The 19,261-nt window shown below is 54.7% G+C and overlaps 5 protein-coding genes across 5 annotated transcripts; 3 read left to right on the top strand and 2 right to left on the bottom strand.

Moving 5' to 3' along the window:
* Positions 1 to 877: 877 nt before the first annotated feature.
* Positions 878 to 4,348, top strand: G647_02129 (uncharacterized protein; the record flags this gene model as incomplete). Its single annotated transcript, XM_008726480.1, has 1 exon — positions 878 to 4,348. The coding sequence occupies one exon, from the start codon at positions 878 to 880 to the stop codon at positions 4,346 to 4,348; it is 3,471 nt and encodes a 1,156-aa protein (XP_008724702.1).
* Positions 4,349 to 4,872: 524 nt separating this feature from the next.
* On the top strand, positions 4,873 to 6,332 carry G647_02128 (uncharacterized protein; the record flags this gene model as incomplete). The annotated part of the gene is made up of 2 exons (XM_008726479.1): positions 4,873 to 5,076; positions 5,127 to 6,332. 2 exons carry the CDS (start codon positions 4,873 to 4,875, stop codon positions 6,330 to 6,332), a joined length of 1,410 nt encoding a protein of 469 aa, XP_008724701.1.
* Positions 6,333 to 10,950: 4,618 nt separating this feature from the next.
* Positions 10,951 to 12,678, bottom strand: G647_02127 (uncharacterized protein; the record flags this gene model as incomplete). The annotated part of the gene is made up of 1 exon (XM_008726478.1): positions 10,951 to 12,678. The coding sequence occupies one exon, from the start codon at positions 12,676 to 12,678 to the stop codon at positions 10,951 to 10,953; it is 1,728 nt and encodes a 575-aa protein (XP_008724700.1).
* Positions 12,679 to 13,583: 905 nt separating this feature from the next.
* G647_02126 (uncharacterized protein) lies at positions 13,584 to 16,252 on the bottom strand (the record flags this gene model as incomplete). Its single annotated transcript, XM_008726477.1, has 2 exons — positions 13,584 to 13,934; positions 13,988 to 16,252. 2 exons carry the CDS (start codon positions 16,250 to 16,252, stop codon positions 13,584 to 13,586), a joined length of 2,616 nt encoding a protein of 871 aa, XP_008724699.1.
* A 1,203-nt stretch (positions 16,253 to 17,455) lies between these two features.
* G647_02125 (uncharacterized protein) lies at positions 17,456 to 19,024 on the top strand (the record flags this gene model as incomplete). Its single annotated transcript, XM_008726476.1, has 1 exon — positions 17,456 to 19,024. One exon carries the CDS (start codon positions 17,456 to 17,458, stop codon positions 19,022 to 19,024), a length of 1,569 nt encoding a protein of 522 aa, XP_008724698.1.
* Positions 19,025 to 19,261: the final 237 nt, after the last annotated feature.

Here is a 19,261-nt window from a genome sequence, read left to right as displayed (position 1 = left end):
GCGGCCAATCGCACTGCGTGAAAGGTTCTGGGGACTGTGCCGGTGCCTCTTGCGCCGCTTCACACGATGCTGACAGGCAACGAGACTCGAAGAGCACAACATGAGCATCCCGGCTATACGACGCAAGCGGATGGTGGCCCGGCCTGAACATTTTTGGCACGGGGACGCGGAGTCGAGCAACTGCAAAAGCCCACGTCGCACAGTGGTGCTGTCAACGATAATCTGACACCAACCCGCGACCAGTGCCAGGCAACTTCTCTGAGTGTCTCTCATTGAGTTAAACTCATCCGTACGATTTGTAAAGTCGACATTTGAACGTCCGCTGACGGCCGGAAGACATAGCTTCTTCCATCTTGCATACGCGAGCTACCGCAAGGCTGAGTTGTGCTTGGAACCAAAGGGAAGAGAGCACACAGCAAGCAGCGAGTTGTCTTGTGTTATTAGCAGGGGATGCATCACAAGAACATACTCTAACGCTCAGGTCGAGTATGGCTTTAGAGCCCGGTCGCGCCTACCTCCCGCATGATCTGTATGGAGACTGCCCCTCCATCCTTCACTGAAGGCCTGCAAAGGCTGCGCCGACAACGATACGCGATGAGAAGTAAACGCATGCGGACTTCACTTCTCCCCCATCAAACAGACAGCGATCTGCTCTAGTTGTTGTTCCACACCACTCTCGTGTCTCCGACAGTCAACATTATCCCATGAGGCAGACTTGTATGAGTCGACGGTCAGGCCTTCCACACCTTAATTACTCATTTCTGCCTTATAGGCACACGTCGCCTTCACCACAACAAGCCTCGCTACAATTCACAGTCAGTCGACTTCACCGCACCTCTCAAAACCACCTAGCTCTCAGCGTAATACGGACACCAGCATGATATCCAACACCACCTCTGAAACGATCTTGGTTTTGAGAGTATTCCAGATCCTGACCGTCGGTGCCCCAGCCGTTTTCTTTGCCATCGCTAGTATCTATTCCTCGTTCTCGGTGACGCCGTCAACAAAAGCAGGAGGTGGAAGACTGCGCAAGGCTCAGCTCTCTCTCACTCTTTTCGCCGGCGTCCTCTCAGCTGCGGAAGCTGTTTTTGACCTCAAGAAGTCGGACCCATCAAAGACCTCAGACCCAGATGCCGTCTATTCGCTCTTCCTTACTCTGGTCTATGTCATACTCTCCATTGGACTCGTTGACGACGACGCAGTTGCATCATACCCTCACCATGGAGCCTGGGCTATCCTCCTCATCTGTCAAGGCACTGTTTTCGTCCTCTGTATTCCTGGCGCATCCTCAGAAGACAAGCTCATTTTCGCGCACGGACTCCTCCAAGGCCTTCGGCTCGCTGTCACGCTGATCCTACTAGCCGGTAGCTTGTTCATCCAGAATTTGCAATACAAGAAAAACACAGGTACCGAGGACGAAACACGCCCTCTTCTTGCTGATGAGGCTTCTGCAATTGGGCCGGCTACAAGCAGTGAAACGAACGATCCAGATGATGACGAAGCCGACAGACTGCGCATTCGAAGTCGCCCATTCTGGCAATATGTATACTCGTTCAAGGTCTTTGTGCCGTACATGTACCCAAAGTCGCCCAGCTTACAGCTCTACTTCTTGGGAATGTGTATCTGCAGCGCCGGGTCGAGAGTGGTGATAGTCGCTCTCCCTCTCACCCTAGGGGCCCTTGTCGACCGCTTGGGAGAATCAGTTCCGTGGAAACAGATCACCGTCTTTGTGCTACTTAAATTCTTGACATCCTCCGCCGGTGTGCCGCTGATTGAGACTTGGCTATCCTACCGGCTGAATATCGATCTGACGCTCGGGCTGCAGCGACACTGCTACGACCACATCATGAATCTCTCCGCAGATTTCCATGACAACAAGAAATCACCAATCATCTGGCAGGTCATGAATCAAGGTCAGGACGTGATAGACCTGTTCCACGATATGCTGTTCGAATTTGTGCCTCAGCTGATAGACCTGGTATCTGCATCTGTGGTCCTATCCTACCTGTTCGGCCCCTACATGACGTTCATCGTCGCCACAACGGCCATTCTGTTCTACTGGCTGACCTTCAAAGCACTTATCACCAAGCGATCTTTGCGACGATCCTGGCTCGATGCATACCACGACCAGTACTACCAGATGAGCGAGTCGACCTTGAATTGGTCGACTGTTTGTTACTTTGGCCGCATCCCATACGAACTGCGGCAATACCGGGAGAAGGGCGACGTCACTCGCGGGAAGATGCTGATGTGGTGGTCGTGGGAGTTTTGGACTCGTGGTCTGCGCAATATAGTCCCTTGCGCAACCTTTGCTGCCGCATGCACCGTGGCGGCATTGCAGATTGCCCATCGTCAGCTCAACATCGGTGATTTTGTAATCTTGATCACATACTGGTCACAATTGACCAGCCCTTTGTCGACAATTGCGGGAGAACTTTCGAGACTGACTGAGATGCTGGTCAACGCTGAGAAATTGGTGGTCATACTGGAAAAGACGCCGCACGTCCAGGACCTACCCGTTGCTAGGCCCTTCACGTTTTTGGAAGGCGCCGTGCAATTTGAGAACGTGTCGTTCTCATATGATGGCAAGCGTCAAGTGACAAAGGGTATCACATTCCGCGCGTCGCCCGGCACGACAATTGCACTGGTCGGACAAACCGGAGGAGGGAAGAGTACCATCTTGAGGCTCCTGTTCCGATTTTACGATGTCGATCAGGGCCGAATCCTGGTTGACGGGCAAGACATCCGCCACGTCAAGATGGAAAGTTACCGCAAGCATATTGCCATGGTGCCGCAGAATCCCGTCGTTTTTAACATGTCGATTCTGGAGAATGTCAGATACCCCGACATTGACTGTACGGACGAAGAAGCAATTGAGGCTTGCAAAGCAGCAGCGTTACACGACAAGATTATGTCCTTCACTAGAGGCTATCAAGAGAAGGTTGGTGAGCGTGGCACGAAGCTTTCCGGTGGCGAATTACAGCGACTCGCGATTGCAAGGGCGATTCTGAAGAAGGCTGACATCCTGCTCTTGGATGAAGCCACCAGCGCCGTGGACAGCATCACCGAGAAGAATATACAGGCGAGCATTCGTCAGCTCTGTGCAGGCAAAACGGCTTTCATAATCGCGCACCGTCTTTCAACAATCTTACACGCCGATCATATACTTGTCATCCGTGACGGTCAGATTGTCGAGGCTGGTTCCCATGAGAGTTTAATCAAACAGGATGGCTCATACAACGAGCTGTGGCGGAGCCAGCTTCGGCTCCAGGCCGATGAGCGTTCTTGTTCACGAGCAAGATCCCCGCAAAAGTCAAAGGCCCAAGTCCTTATCAACGATCTGAACAGCAGTGGGGAAGAGACTCAAACACTTGTTAAGAGCCTTAGTAGAAGCAGCAAAGATGGGAGATTCTCGGAGCAAGCATATGGAGCCGATAGCGAAACCTCGAGCACTTATGAGAAGGATCAAAAAGCCTGCGATGAGTCGCATGCCAATGCTGATGGGCGTGGTAGAAAGCTCTCAAAGAGACTTGCCGGCGCCTTGAATAGGAGCATGTCACGGTCGAAATCGCCCAGAAAGGGCCAATCTTCGGATTCTGGGTTGAACCCCGATGCTCCGACGTTCAGACTGTCACGATCGAAGTCGCCGCAGAAGGCCGGATCGTCAGAATCTGCTCTGAAGCCAGACGTCCGCACATTCAGACCCCGACGATTCCAAGACGGACACCACAGCACCAATTTCTCGGAGGAGGCGCCCAGCATGTCTGAGACTTTACTCAAACGTGCAACAGGCGATCCCGTGAACCAGATTGGATCCAATGCAGCCGCAAATAACGAAAATAACTCGAAGTCATCTCTAGTACAGGCAGTGTTTCCGCTAAAGAGGAAGTGGACTAGGAAGGGTCGGGAGAACCTCGACAGCAATGGAGATTCAGAACTTTACGACGTACCGGAGGTTACACCGGACGCCGATGATGCTAAGTCCGACCGCCTAGAAGCCCGTGTCGACGGGATCGACAAAGAGCAGATCAAGTCAGTGTTGGGACACGTGCGGCGACGCGAGACCGCGAGTGAGCCTTTTCCAGAAAGTGTCAACGAAGAGGATGACTCGGAAGGCTCATCTGGAGATGGGAATATCATGCACTCGGCAAAGTATTCGAGGTTGCCACAGCTGATGCGAGGCCGAGCTGTGTCGGCTGTTGAAAGGAAGGCTGTCAAGGCGCAGGGGAGCGGGGAGCCGTCAGCGGATGAGAACGAGCCTCGAGCACCAGTGAATACAGCAGCAAGCAGTCCCGGCGTCCTGACACCCAAATCGAACCGGAAGTTCTCTAGCGACTTGCTCGTCTAGGCCAGTTCGCCGATGCATATGGTCGAGAGTATGGCGCTTGAGTATGTCTACCCACTGCATCTCTTTACATGCCTCTGGGTTATTGAGCCTGGTAATCCCGCATGGGCAAGGTACCATCCATGAACTGCTAGGCTGGACGCGACGATAGAGTTGAACAGCATGATACTCCCAGCAGCAAGATTCTGTCAATAGCACAATACGTAGTATGATCCAGGTGCCAGATACGAGCAGGTTCTGAAGCCAAGTCTGCATGCAGTCGTATTGCAACTGCGATGTATTTCTCCCGCCCAATCTACAGTCCCGTCCATCAGATCAGCGTCTGAGCTGATACTTGACAAAGTCATCACAGTCAAAGGCCTTGTATAACCATATTACCCTGCTGCGTAGACGGTACAAGTCACAGGGCGTGGCTGGACTGGGAGGGGAGCGCTGCGGTGTCACCGCTTTTCTCCACATCATTCAGTCATGACGCTGTCCGCCACTCGACTCTTCGCAATGTCTTCTTCGTCGCTGCTAACGACGCAATGAGCGCTGCACAGGATGTCGAGCTCGTCGAGGCCAGACGCGCTGCAGTCGACGACTTTCGTGATCCATTGGGGGAGCGAGGCGAAGTAAGACCACCACAAGACGCTGTCTCGGTCGAAGACGTGCCTCCGGACGGCGGCTATGGCTGGGTGTGCACAGCATGTGTCTTCATGCTCAACGCCCACAGCTGGGGACTCAACAGCGTAAGCCCGTTCCAGGCCGGCGAGCAGCGCGAAGAGCTGACCGGTTGCAGACCTGGGGCATATTCCTAGCCCATTACCTCGCCCATTCCACCTTCAAGAACGCGTCTCGGCTCGAATACGCACTGATCGGAGGCTTGTCGATCTCTCAATCCCTGCTGAGCGCGCCGGCCGTCAACATTTCCCAGAGATATTTGGGCATGAGGGCCACTCTGCTCATAGGTACCGTCTTGCTGTTTGTCGCCCTGTTTGGCGCATCGTATTCGACCCAGATGTGGCATCTTTTCATGACCCAAGGTGTTTGTTTCGGGTGGGGGCTGGGCTTCACTTACATTCCTGCCACAGCCACTCTTCCTCAATGGTTCTCGACCCGTCGCAGCCTGGCCATGGGAATCGCATCCTCGGGTGCTGGCCTCGGCGGCCTGGCCTACAACCTGGCAGCGGGCGCCATCGTCCAAAAGATGGGTGTCAACTGGGCTTATCGCATTTTGGCATTCTGCGGCCTCGCAGTCAACACGGTGTGCTCGTTGCTCCTCAAGGATCGCAACAAGGCCGTCCAGCCTTTGCAGAATGCATTCAACTACCGCGAGTACGGGCGAGTGGAGGTGCTGCTGGTTGTGGCCTGGGGAGTGCTGACGGAGCTGGGCTACATTGTACTGCTGTACTCCCTGCCGAACTACGCCACCTCGATCGGCCTCACGACGTCTCAAGGCTCAGTCGTCGGGGCGGTCCTCAACCTCGGTCTCGGAGTCGGCCGGCCTGTCATCGGGTACTACTCAGACGCCTTTGGCCGCATCAACATGGCGGCACTGATGACAGCACTATGCGGAGTCCTCTGCCTCGCACTTTGGGTACCGGCCAAATCGTATGGTGTCCTCATCGCTTTTGCCTTGACGGCAGGTTGCGTGTGCGGTGTGTTTTGGAACACCGTCACCCCGGTATTGGCCGAAGTTGTCGGGCTCAAGAGACTACCTTCGTCGTTTGGGGTCATTTGTCTGGCCCTGGTCGTCCCTACCACATTTGCAGAGCCGATCGCGCTTGAGATGGTCACTGCTTCCGGCTACCTCAGCGCCCAGATCTTCGTGGGGTTTATGTTTTTGCTGGCCGGAGTGAGCACCTGGGTTCTGAGGTCTTGGAAGATCAACCAAGTTGAGCTAAAGGCTGCAAGGGAGCAACACCAGGTCGATCAAGGAGACAATGCAGAAAGAGATGGTTTCTGGTTAACTCCTAGGATGTTTCTTCGACTGGGCAGGGTCTGATCCCTTGTCCGACGTTACCTTCCAGGTGTGTTTCAGCCTCGTTTCTCAATTGTAGCCAACATCTCATGAACAACAGTGAACTCCAAAATAGCTGATGGCACCGTCTTGTCTCTGCTGGAGGCTTTGTTGTCGGCGCAATGGTAATCTCTGCCAGATGCCTACCCTGTCCGGATTGTCTCTGAAAACACAAACGCTCAATATCTCAACCGACAATGCTGTCCAAAACAGCTGGGCATTCATGTCGCAAGCTGGAGAAAGGCCACAAAGGAAATGTGCCAAACAGGAGTTGGTTGTGAGAGTCCAGCACATCGACGCTGGGGACAAGTGTCGGCTCCCGGTGGCCTCTATCAGATTTATGCTTCTCTAATATGTGAGTCGTCCACAAAGCTTTCCACTCTGCAACATCCCACAAAGTGACAGGATACTGGCGCTCTACCGGAGTTGAGGTATCGAGCAACATGCCACGCCTACTGAACTGTTCCTCCTTCCTCACCCTCCTCACCCTCCTCACCCTTGACGCAATCTTCAGTATTTGCTTTCCAGCTGCACGGAGCTGTCTTTACAAGGTTGGATTTGCGATACCGTCGCCGTCACAACATCTTGCCTGTCATGTTCAACCCGGAGCATTTTGGACAGTCCATTTCGCGAGCCGACTCGTCCTGCTCACCACATCTCTCATTTTTGGACTCTGGATCTGCAAGGAAGACAATCATACCACCAGCTTGTGGACGGATGGCCCTGACTTTCTACTGAGGCTAGGATCTGTCTTACGACTTTCCCTCTTCTCCAACCTGTTTGCATACTGCACGTCAAGTGCGACAAGCATCCTTCGATCTCTCATGGTCGTTCGAGAGACGAGGCTCAAGCTTCGGGCAGCCCTTTGGCGCACTGAACAACTGATGGAGGTGTTTTTCATGCTATTCCCAATCTTCAACTTTGCTCAGCGCATCGTCTCCAAATGCAGCAAACTAGACGAGCTACGGACCAAATCTTCTAGCATCCACGCCGTCGTCCATGAAACGTCCAACCCTCGCGAGCACAACCAGCCTAGACCTCCCATGCCGGGCGCATATCCGACCCTTGCTCACGAGCCTCGCTCTGAGATGTAAAGCCCTGTGCATGCCTTCTTCCCGTACCTTACGCTCGAACACGATCGATATTGCTTCGAGGAGGATGTGGATGACAACAACGACAAAGCAGGACTGAACGATGGCGAAGGAGGCAGCGAACAGAGGGGACTTGGAGTCATTGACACGGCTGGGGACTATGATGAGGATAGAGGGAGAAGAGAATCCAACGATCTTCCAGTACAGACACCAGATGCCTCCGAATACGATGCTGACAATGAGTCTTCCTCCTCGAACGACTCTGACCACAGGCTGACCAGAAAACTTCGAGGAGTTCCACTCAATGAGTCTTCCTCCTCGAACGGCTCCGAGTACAGGTTCATCAGAAAACTCCGAGGAGTTCCACTCAAGACAGAGGCTGCCCATGCACTCAGAAGGCGTAGCAAGTCAAACAACGGAGAATTTATTGAAGCGTGGGTCGATGGCAATGAAGTTGCCAACACCCATCTCCAAAACACGTATGATCAATCCCGTTCGATCTCTCTTGGGAGCGCTGCCTTTGACAGGCGGTGTGATGCTTCCAGCAGATCCGCGCCTCTGAACTCGCCACCGGCCTCACCAGGAGCCTTCATCTCCCACCGAACCGTGCATGAAAGAATCCAGGCTTGGGAAGAGCACCAGCGTCAGCGTCAGCAAGACCAGGAACGGAACCAGCCAGAGGGAGAACACGAGCCATCGTGGGAGTCGATAGAGAAGCGAGCACGCCGCTGGGACTTTGAAAGGATGAGGCGGCTTGACATGGAAGTAAAGTCCACCTTTCAATCGCCAACCAACCTTTCCTCTGGCCGAAATACTGGCCAATATCCATCGTCGACTGGACGACATGGACAACAGCAACCCCGCTGGCCGAGTTCCTGACCACCCACTGACTTCGGCGTCAACTACTCATCCTACCACCAGCTCCCAGCTCCAAGGATATCAAGCTGTGGACAGCATCGACGACCGCCCACCGGCTTCGGTGTCAGCTACCCATCCTACCACCAGCTCTCAGTCCCAGGGACAGCCAGCTGTGGTCAGCGTCGGCGACGAAGGGTTTCGCGTTTGGCCCCTAGAAGAACAAGGCCGCCGCAACGCGTATGACTGGACCAACATAACATGCCTGCTCTGATCGATGCCATATCCTCCGGAGGCGCGGAGTACGAAGAAGTTATCCACCTTCTCCGACGTACCCTTTTCGATCGGTACGCCCTAGCACGCATGCACGCATCTCTCGTTGGCGAGCCCATTCCGCACGGTCCTCCCATCCGAGTTCAGCCGGATACTATTCCCAAAATCGACAGACGACACACATTGACACGAATGACCCGCGGACACTATGCTCATCAAATCCCCTGAGCCGCGCCCACGCCCGGCCGCCCTTGAATGGACTCACATTCCGCCACCGCCGCCACCAGCCAGATCCCTTCATCTCACGCTGGGCAATGGCCAACGAAATCCCAGGTAGAATTAACGCATGCCAGACGGCGGAAAAGTAGAAGACGAGGAAGTGAGGGCGTTCAAATAACGAACCGAAATCGGACCCGGAAGTATGTGCCAGCATCGCCGTCGTCCAGTCAAACAAAGTCAAACAATTCGTCTATTTGACCCGTGAACGACGCGTCCATGTCGCTTCGCGGCAACTATCCTCAAGAGAGGCACGTTATGTTATGTTATGTGACACTAAGGGGGGCGGAGTAGGTAGTGGGCATAGGGCGTCCACTATGGTGTTCCCATGAAGTCGTCTAATAGAACACACCCGAGATCCAATGCAAGTTTGCGAGCGGCGGCACTCTCTTTCGCAAACCGCACGGCAAACTTTACTAACCTATTTACGAGCATCCGCATGAGAAACATGGGGTATGGTTGTATTGCCTCTGTGCGACGCAGCGAGGAACCACATACAGTAGCATGTTTCGATAGACGACTTGAAGGGAACTCCGTACACTATAGTATTTTTTCCAGGATGGGTCTCTGAATCAAATACCACCCGTACAGCGCACCCTTGAATTCTCCTCCCCATGAAACACGCTTTTTGTGGTCCCCCACCACCCGCCGCTCGATGAAGCCTATTAAAATACAAACAGTACTACAGGAGATACTCTCAATCGCCTATGTAAGAACATCGTGCAAACCGGTTAGCAAAACTCTCTCTGACGCCTGAAAAGAGACGTTTGGTCGCTGCTCATATCCGTCTGGCATTTAGTTTAGCGCCGAGTTTTATTTTGGCGATTTTCAAGTGGTACACTGCACTGGAGTATGTAGTAGGTGAGTATCCGGCTGGACTGGGACTGGGCTGGATCTTGTCTGGCCCTGAGCGGTGGGGTTTGTCAGTTCTGACCGGTCCTATTTGGGGTCCGATCTTGTTCCAATTTGACGAGTATCGAGTATCGAGCCTCGAGATCTCGAGTACCGAAAGGTAGCATCGGGATGGAGGGGATGGAGATGGGGGATGAGCATGAGCGAGCATGAGGGCTTGGAAATAAGGCGTCAGGAATTGGGACTGGACATAGGAAGGAAGGCCAAAGGAAGCCGCGTACTGTACGGAGTACATACAGTACACAGCACGTTCTGTACACACCCAAGGCAATCAAGTCAGTGTTCTGTCCATTTCCAAGTGGTTTAAACACCTTGCTTGGGGCATGAATTGAACTTCGTGGGTATCCATAAGTCGACTGCCAGATAACTAGCAAGTACATACAGTAGGTACCAAAATGTTGTCCGTACGGTCGTTAGTAGACAGTATCCTATCCCCTAAAAATGATAGATCAACTCTTCAACTATTCAACTCTTCACTTACACTTTACACTCGGCTTTCCGTACATGCTTGAACCTTTTTAAGCCAAAGCAAGCTCACTTATATCACTCTCATCTCGTCTCTTTTCGTATCCTCTTATGCACCATCTCACGTACTCTTCCCCCCCCCCCCCCCCCTCTTCCCGGCCGGGCCCCCCGGCCTTTTCTTAAGGTTGTCATCTCCCTTGCTCGGGGGCGCAAATTCTACTCCCCCCTTCTCCCTGCAGAGATCGAGAGAGTACCTCTGTGCGGGTTTGTGTGTGTGCGTAAGTCATCGATAATGCAGGGTCCATGAATCATAACAGACGTGCTGAAGGAGTAACGCGTAAAGAGAAACATCGCCGGAAAAGGAAATTCGTAAGTCAGGTCGTTAAATCTTGGTAAATCGCTGCGCTGCCGCTGGGGGGCAGATCTGGTTTCGGCTGGTTGGGGTCGGTGTTGTATTGTGTCCCTCGTGCGCCTTTCGCTTGGAACGTCGGACAAGGCATGTCGTGAAGGTGATGTCGGGCTGATGGTGGAACGAGGCTGCGTTTCGAGTCTGGTGCTCAATGCGTGTGATAAGAGTGCTTGGAACCGCCCGCTCGGTTGCTCTGGGCTCTACCCGCTTGTCACGCCTCCTATTCGAATGCGTGTCAGAGATCTCCGTGACAATGTGAATCAATCTCCTTTCGACGCATCCGTCTCTTTCTTGACTGCTCAACTCTTGAAAAAAGTCAAGATCATAGCTCCCAGGGCAACTCATCCTCCTCGCACCTCACACAGGTCAGATACCCCAGCCCACCACCTCCACCATCAGCAAGGCTCCGCAAATCCAGCTCCAGACAGTTCCTCACTAGTGGCTTGACTACATCCCTCGCGACGTTCTTGATCTCATCCACCTTGCGTTCGAACCGGCGAAGATTGTCGCGGGTGTACAGAGACTGACTGGTGGAAGGTGGCGTAAGTTTGAGGAAGCGCTTGAGTTCGTCGTGGGGCAGGAACGTGTCGGGGTTAGTGGAGGCGATGAGGCGGAAGATGCGACCCGTGGCTATGGCGCTGGACTGGTGCGCGTGGACGACGGGAGGTGGGTGAGGCTGATACGGCGGCGGAGGTGGCATGTTGCGTTCTACACTGGGGCGAGGAGCCGGCAGACGGGGAGGCGCATTGCTATTCCCGCTACCAGGACGTGAGTTGGGCGGATTCTTCAGGATGCCCCGGACTTCGGGTGTGGTATTCTCGGCAAGCCATTGCCGCCACAGCGACATTGCTAGCCAGCCCAGATAGTCGTTCGACGGGTTGACCCTCTCGCCGCGACTGGTTGTTAGTGTCAACCTGAATAGTTTCGTCTCGATTCGTTGTTTCAGTTCTTCGAGCTCGTCGACTTTGTCCTCAATGAGGTCGATGACTGACTGTGGAACTTCATAACCCCCGCCAGAATGGTCGGGTGGTTTGATGTAGGGAAGGGCAGCGGGCCATTGGCCCACGACGTGTGTCAGGGCTTCTGAGAAGATGATTCGACTCCGGGCAAGATAGCCAAGTTTCAGATATGATGGCGGGTACTTGGCAATCTGCTTGAACAAGCGGGATGAAAACCGCAGTAAATGGTGGTCGATTCGAGGGCCAACCACGGGCAAGGCGTCGTACATGTCTGCCAGAGACAGAAGGGCTTTGCATTCCGAATAGGCCGAAGCAATGTTCGTCGAGTTCAGGACGGGTGGGTAGTTGTAGAAGATGCGGAAAAGATTGTCGTAGTCTCGGACCAGCGGGTTTGTGAGAGACGCGTCCGGTGCCGTCACGGCCAATTCGGCTGAAGACTGTGAGGCCGGTCCACGGTGGGAGAGGGCTAGATTCGCCATGGAGCGGAAAAAGGACGATGAATGCGCCCGCTCGGTTCTTGGACGATCCGGCTGGGGAGGAGCCGGTCCTGGCGCGAACAGGTTGTTTTCTGGCGTCTTTTGGACCAGGATGGGCTCCTCGTCTTCCTCCAGATTCTCCCAGTCCAACTCGAACCGCCATCGTTGCCGTTGTGATGCGGAGGGTAGTGCCGGTGGCTGTGGGCCAGCAGCCGAAGGACCGGCCGTCGTACTGACCTGAGACGACTCCTCCCCAATGACACTCAATGCCTGGCCAGGCCTCGACGAGGCGCCATCGGTTGGACGGCTCTGCGGCTGACCTCTTGTGGTCTCCTCGGCAAAGAAGCCTGCAAACTGAGCCAACGTGAAGCTGTGGAGGAGATATCTCTTCTCTTGTCCATCGCAGGCAATTACAATCTCCACATCACCGGTGTGTGAGAAGAAGGGGAATTCGTTCTGCGGAACGTGGGACGTCCCTCCATAATGCGACCGTCCCCGCTGGTGATGGTGTCGTGAGCGGGAATTTCTTGAGACGATGGAGGGAGCGCCTCGAGACTGGGAGACGGAGCGAGAGCGAGGATGATGATGATCTGCGACTTCGGCGCGTGAAACCATCGGGACAGATGTTTGCTGGTGGGATTGTGCAGGCTGTTGATTCATGTGATCTCATCCACCCTCGCACGCTCGAAAGCTCTGTGCACGCAAGCTACATTCATCCACGCAGTGCTTGTAGGCAGTGGTGTGTCGGCCAACTTCCTCCGCCCGTGTGTGACTGATTGTTTCTCCAGGTTGCCTCCTGTTCTTTGCGCATCCACGTCGGGCGCTGTGACTGAAGTCGCCGGCAGGAAGCCTGCGGGAAGGATGCTGCGATTCGAATCGATCGACGCTCTCACGTGGGTTGGCCGATGCGATGCTTTCCTGCGTGGCGGACCCAGTCACCAGGTCAGGCGACGCCTTCTGCTGTAAACTCTCCCAGGCGCCATACTGCGGAGGCGCATGGAACCTCCCTCTGGATGAGGCTGCCGTGGGACTCGAGGGGTGGCGATGGAGGTGCAGAGCGACAGCCCGAAGAGGCGTAGCTTCAGCTGCAGGTCCAGGCGAGTTCGGCGTCTCCTGGCCAGTGGTAGACGAAGCTGAACCAAGGCACAAGCACCGCCAGGCCATGCCCGCATTTTCATTTGTGGCAGGCCCAGGCGCTAACAAACATGTCAGCGAGACAAAGGCCAACGAAAAGATTGCAGAGCCAAGTGTTTGACTTGCCAGTCTTTCATTCGGGCGGATGTGTCTGACACTCGTCGACAGGTCACAGAGCCAGCGCCGGAGGTGTATATACCCCGTCTACATCTACCAGATGCATCCTTCGACGACCCCAAGAGCCAACTGTCGATGCTCTTTTTCCCGGTTCCAGATCGCCATGCTGTTCACATCCTCAAGACCAATGCTATGCTAGTAAATTTCTGTGCAAAAGAAGCGAACGACCAACCACAGCGCCGCATTTCTGTTCTTCCTCTCGGCCCCATCTAGAATACTGCCGTCAGTCCGCTCTTCGACTGCCGCTTGCTGAAGCGTTTTCTCCCTTTAAGAGACTCCGCGTCGGCCGAGTGCTGCTTGTGCAGTATGCCACGTCCCGAATGTGACTGATTCGCCGAATGGGGACTTAAATCGGTGGGCTGATCGATGGTGCTGGCATGACTTGACAGGGCTGAAGACGAGATATTCAGCGAGTCGTTGTTGGAGTAGTTGTTGTTCTGCTGCATCGCAAACTCTTTGGCTCGTCCCAACACGTCAAGCCACTCCTGTGTTGCTTTGGCTGTCGCCATCGGGTCGTTTGACGGAGGCTTCGCGTCCTCGAAGACGTAGTGGCGGTCCTTCTGCTCATCTTGTCAGTTCCTATATTTGAACAGGTTATCACGTGAGAACTCACAGTGTCAACTATCCACTGAGTCACTCCCTTCGCATCCGTCGCGCTCGAATACTCGGTCCCAGGAGAGAGCAACGAGATTTCCGATTTGGACTTCTTTTCCTCTCCACCCGCTGCAGCAATTATGATTCTCGCACTCGACGTCACCATCACCAGCCTCTGCCGTTTCTTGGTGTTGCTGCCTCCAAACCACTTCGACAACTTGCCGCCACCATCATTGTTGTGAGGACTGTGGGGATTTGGAGACGAGACCACGCAGAGGTTACCGAGTTTGAGGATTCTTTCATTGTTTCGGGTGAGAACGGGCGACCATTCGATGTCTAGTTGACTGGGTGGCGGGAGTTCCGTGATCACCCTCGGTTGCGGTCGCTGGTTGTTGGGGGGGAGCATAGTTGAGTGAGTGCTGTGACCAGGACCGATGTCAGGGGGAAAGCTGTCTTGGGCACCGCTTCCATTAAGCTTGATTGGTGGCTGTGTGGGAGGCACAAACGATTTTAATCGTGGTGCCTTCTGCTCCCAGAGTCCCCGACCCCACTGGATGCCGGTGAAGAAGGGATGATTTTTGGCATGTTCCAGAGACAGTCGCCTTTGCGGGTCGAGGACTAACAACCGCTCGACCAAATCCCGGGCGACTTCTGGGAACCCCCGGGGAAACTCATAGTCAAGTCCCACAATCTTCTGGAATGTCTGATAGTCGTTGACTGCTTTGAATGGCGGCCGTCCCGCCAAAAGCTGGTATATGATGCAGCCAAATGCCCACATGTCACTCGCTTTGCATGCGCTCTTGTCAGTCAGCAGTTCTGGGCTCACGTACTCGGCGGTGCCCACAAACGAACTTGCGCGGTTCTCGGTTGAGGTGGAATCGGGTTCGAAATCGACACGGCCCTCAGTGTTCCGCCTCTCAGGAAGGAGTTTAGCTGTTCCAAAGTCCGTGACCTTGATGTGCCTATTCCCGTCCAGCAGGAGGTTCTCCGGCTTCAGATCGCGATGAATGACACCCCGGCTGTGCATGTACTCGATGGTATCGAGTATCTGCGCGCCGTAGAATCGGGTGCATTCCTCGTCAAAGGTGGACATGCGCTTTAAGACACCAAGCAATTCGCCGCCCTGGCACAGGTCCAGCACAAAGTATAGTGACCGCTCATCTTGGAAGGTGTAATACAATCTCACCACGCCGGGATGGTCCGTCAACCGATTCAGAGTGTCTTTCTCAATGTTTACGTATTTCACCTTCTTTTCCTTGATGATATGTCTCTTATCCAACACCTTGATGGCGTACTCCCTCCCATTGCTCCGATCGGTCGCAGCGAGGACTGTACTGTAGGAGCCTTCGCCGAGGGTCTGGCCAAAGTTGAAGTCCTTGACGCCCTTTTTGACGGGCCTCGTGGTGACTGTGCCATCTGGCGCAACTTCTCTTCTCACGCCGACGGCAGCACCACGCTCCTGCCAGTCCTCCGCACTGGTAAGCGGCCGGTCTTCGAGGTTGTACGGCGAGCTCGACAAGGGCGTCTGTACGGATCTGGGCGTGGTCGAAAGAGGGGTGTTGCCGGTTGTAGTGCTGCCTGCGTGTGGAGGTGGCACGCCACGAGAGGTTCTTCGCGGAGGCAAAGGTCCATTGCCCGGTGTGTATTGTCCTTGCCCGTAGGATCTTTCGGTGTGGTTGGCATCTCCCGAAGGCACTCCAGCCACATCACCTAGCCCGGCGCGCTTCGAGGATGTCCGTTGAGGAAATCCCGACGAGGCCGAACCATCACTTCGAACTCTATATGAACCTTGCCGGGAGACTCCATTTGTACCAGAGCCGTTGACCGGCATCTGCGTGTAGTACGCTGAACCAGGACGGGAAGCGTTCGATCGAGGGTCGTGTAGGTTCTGGGGCATCATGGTAGGGTACTGTGGAAACTGCGCCTGTTGTTGGTCTTGGTATGAATAGGGGATATTCTGCCGTTGGGACATTCGGTCTGACGACACATTCTTTTGTAAATAGGTAGCCTGTGTAGGTGTGGAAGCGGACTCGGAAGATGAAGCTATGGCGAGCGACGGAAGGTCGTCGGCGGCGGTCGAGGTCACGGTGCCCGAGTCCATCGGGGACACAGGGCTGTGAGAACGTTGCGACGTCGCGGAGAGATAGTCTGTCCTCCCGTCTGGGTCGACCAGCGGAGATACTCGTGGGAACTGAGGTTCGGGAGGATGACTCTGCATGGGAGTGTCGGGCGACGCGTCGTCGGGATTCGCAATCCGCAGCGGACCAAGCGAGAGGTCAGCCATTCTCGTCGTACGTCCGACTCAGACTCGTGGGCGGAGTGGCTTGGAGATGGGATTGACAAGCCCAATGACGTGGCGGTGGCTTCTTGCCGGCACGGTTCAGTCACAATCGCTGTAGAGTTCTTGAAGCCTTCATCGCTGCGGCATCCGTGCCGGCAGCTGTGAGATTTTCTCCCCGGCCTAGAGTGACGAGGTTAGGGGCGGATGGTGAGTCGGTTTCAGATTGCGAATCGAGAATCCTGGGATCCGATCTCAGTCCCCGCTAGTGTCCCGGCGGCTGTGATGGTGCGATGGCAATTGTGGTAGCGAGCGTGTGTATGAGTGAGTGTCGGAGTGAGGGACAGGTGCGAGAGGGATGGATTGAGGTTGCCAGACGGATAAGCCAAAGGTGAGCCCAAGATGAGCCTGGGATGAGCCCGAGATGATGCTCGTCTTTGCGGTTCAAGTCGCTCGCAGGGTCAGAGCGTCGATGGCCAATCAGCGGCTCGGGCGTAGATTAGTTCCACACGCTGCGTCTGTGAATCCGTCGTCGGGTCTTTGGGGATCATCAAATACACCATTCACAATAGGTACGCAGTACGACAATACACGCCTCTCTCACACCTCCTCGTCGGACCGCAATCGACTGCAGATTGCGGTGGAGTTCATGTGACCGCTGTGAGGCTAAGCAGTGGGTTCATGCATCCACATACGTAAAACGTCCAGATCCATCACGGGCCGTTGGGGGAGTCAAGGTTGACTTCCACCTCATCCCAGCCTACGCAGCATGGAGAAATACCATAGAGAGTCTCCATCTCCATGCCTATGAGCGCCAGGAGGGACCGCGCATGGCTGATCTGACCATCCATGTCAGCCTTCCGATGTCTTTGAATGTATGTTGGTTGCAATAAATGTCCAAGCACGAATGGTGGATGGCAATGGTTTTCCTAAGTCAACATGTATCGCACCTGCCTGATGATGTCGTGGCAAGGCGAAGAAGTCACCACCTGATGATGTCGTTGCTATACACGGAAGTCGCTGCCTGATGATGTCGTTGAAATACAAGGAAGTCGCTACCCGATGATGTCGTTGCAATGTGAGGAAGGCGCGGCTGGTGACTGACGCTGCTCCCAGCAAACACAAGCAACAATCGTGTCTTCTTCCTGATGGGTATTTTATCAAGTCGGATCTCTGGCTGTGAACCTCCTCGATGCGCACATCTCGATCATGATTCGCTTGCCTGCTACCAGCATTTCCCTCTCGGAGCGAGACATCGATTTCCACCTTCGACAGGCGGAACTCTACCATGGCCTTCGGAAACAGGGTTTCAAAAAGGACGACGTTGTCCGCTACCTGAGAGACTATCGCGACGGCGCAGCAGAAGCAGCCAGCCACGACAAGCACGGCTTCGATCTGTCCACCCCCAGCACTGTTGAACTGTCCAGCAGTCGTCCTCGCCTGGCGTCCACCTCGAACGGCGATCTGCCACTACCGTTCAAGCGAGGATCGGGCCACCCTTCTTCGACCGCGCCAACGAGTACCTCATCCATCCCCTTTCCAGACTTCGCTTCCGATCCCAGTAAACCCAAATCCGAAGACGGGCAGCTTATCTACCACAAGATCCAAGATGTTAATGATGGTCGGAAAGTCTCGCCAGCCTCGATGCCGTCGTCTATTAACACCAATCAGCATGCTCCTCGAAAAAGCTCTCTGCTCCGTTTCGCCCAAGCTGCGTCTCCAGAACGGCTCTCTGCTGATACCGAGGACGGAACAATCGGGGCCCCTGTAGTGAATACCCCCAAAGCCAAGAAGTACCGACGTCGGAGTACCACCTATCCGTACCAATCCTCTGAACGGGAATCTGCAGGCGAGACATACGTAGATGGCCAGGTCTTGGACCGCATGAACCGAATGTCCTTGGGGGAAGACGATCTCCATGATGAGCTGGAGAGCTCATCTTTCGCACTGCCACCAGCATACTCCGATAGCGTCCGGACTTCTTCAGCCTCTGATCTCGAGTTCGCCAGCCCAATGAGTGGAGATGGATCTGGAGACTCGCCAAGTCTCTCGTTCGCCCGCGCGCCCATGACCCATCGACGAAACAGCAGCCAGCTAGAACGTGGAAACTCGATTGCAGATGTACCCAGCTCTCCTCCTCTTCCGATAGCCCCAGCCAGGGAATTCACCAGTCGAGCCCGTGCGTCTCCTGACTCCTCTCAAGTGCCGACCACACCAACTCCCATTCGCAAGGCTAGCAGTGTCCCACGCACCGAACCAAGACCTTACAGACCGCAGCTTGATGGGCACTCTTTCTCGGTGTATAACGACTCGCTTCCTGCGTCTTCTCAGCCTGAAACACCAGCCGACCTGTCGAGACAACCATTGATCACTGAGCATGAGGCCGCTTATACCGCACCCCCTGCGATGGTTCGTTCAGGCCATCACGGTCAACGCACTTGGGAGTTAGATCAGGGTGAACAGAGCCCGACCGCAAGAGCTATGACGTTGCGTGGCAGGAGAAATCGAGAGTTGACGCGGAGTGTCAGGGCTGAAGGAGTGAGGTTGAACAGACTCATGATGAGGGGGGAGGCTATGTTCACACAGCGAGGATTGCGAGCTGCCGCTGCGGCAAACGGAGATGCTGTGGTAGCGGCGTTGCCACAGATTCCCGACGACGTCTGGAGGGATAATCTGGATGCGGACCGTGTTGGGGAGGAGAATTTCGAGACGGAGCTTGATGTTGGCGGAAGACGAGTGATGAGGGCTGTCAGTGGCAATGCCAGATTCGACGCTTAAGAGGGTGGGATGGACGGATGGCCCTCCAGCGGGTGAATTTGACAATCTGTGCCGTCAGGAACCATCGAAGGCAACAAACATTATTGTTTAGCACAGCGACCGTCTCTAGTTGAGCCAGGGCGTTGAAAGGGTGCTGTCCAACGGCATGATATCCGGACGGCACGAGATATCCATGGAGCCGTGAGTGGGCACACTAGCTTTATAGCTTACTGATTCCACAGTGACACCGCATGTGGC

Source organism: Cladophialophora carrionii (assembly GCF_000365165.1).
Source record: "Cladophialophora carrionii CBS 160.54 unplaced genomic scaffold supercont1.2, whole genome shotgun sequence".
NCBI classification, from domain to species: Eukaryota; Fungi; Ascomycota; class Eurotiomycetes; order Chaetothyriales; family Herpotrichiellaceae; genus Cladophialophora; species Cladophialophora carrionii.
Note: the sequence above shows the minus strand (reverse complement) of the source record. Positions and strands in the feature narration are given on the sequence as shown.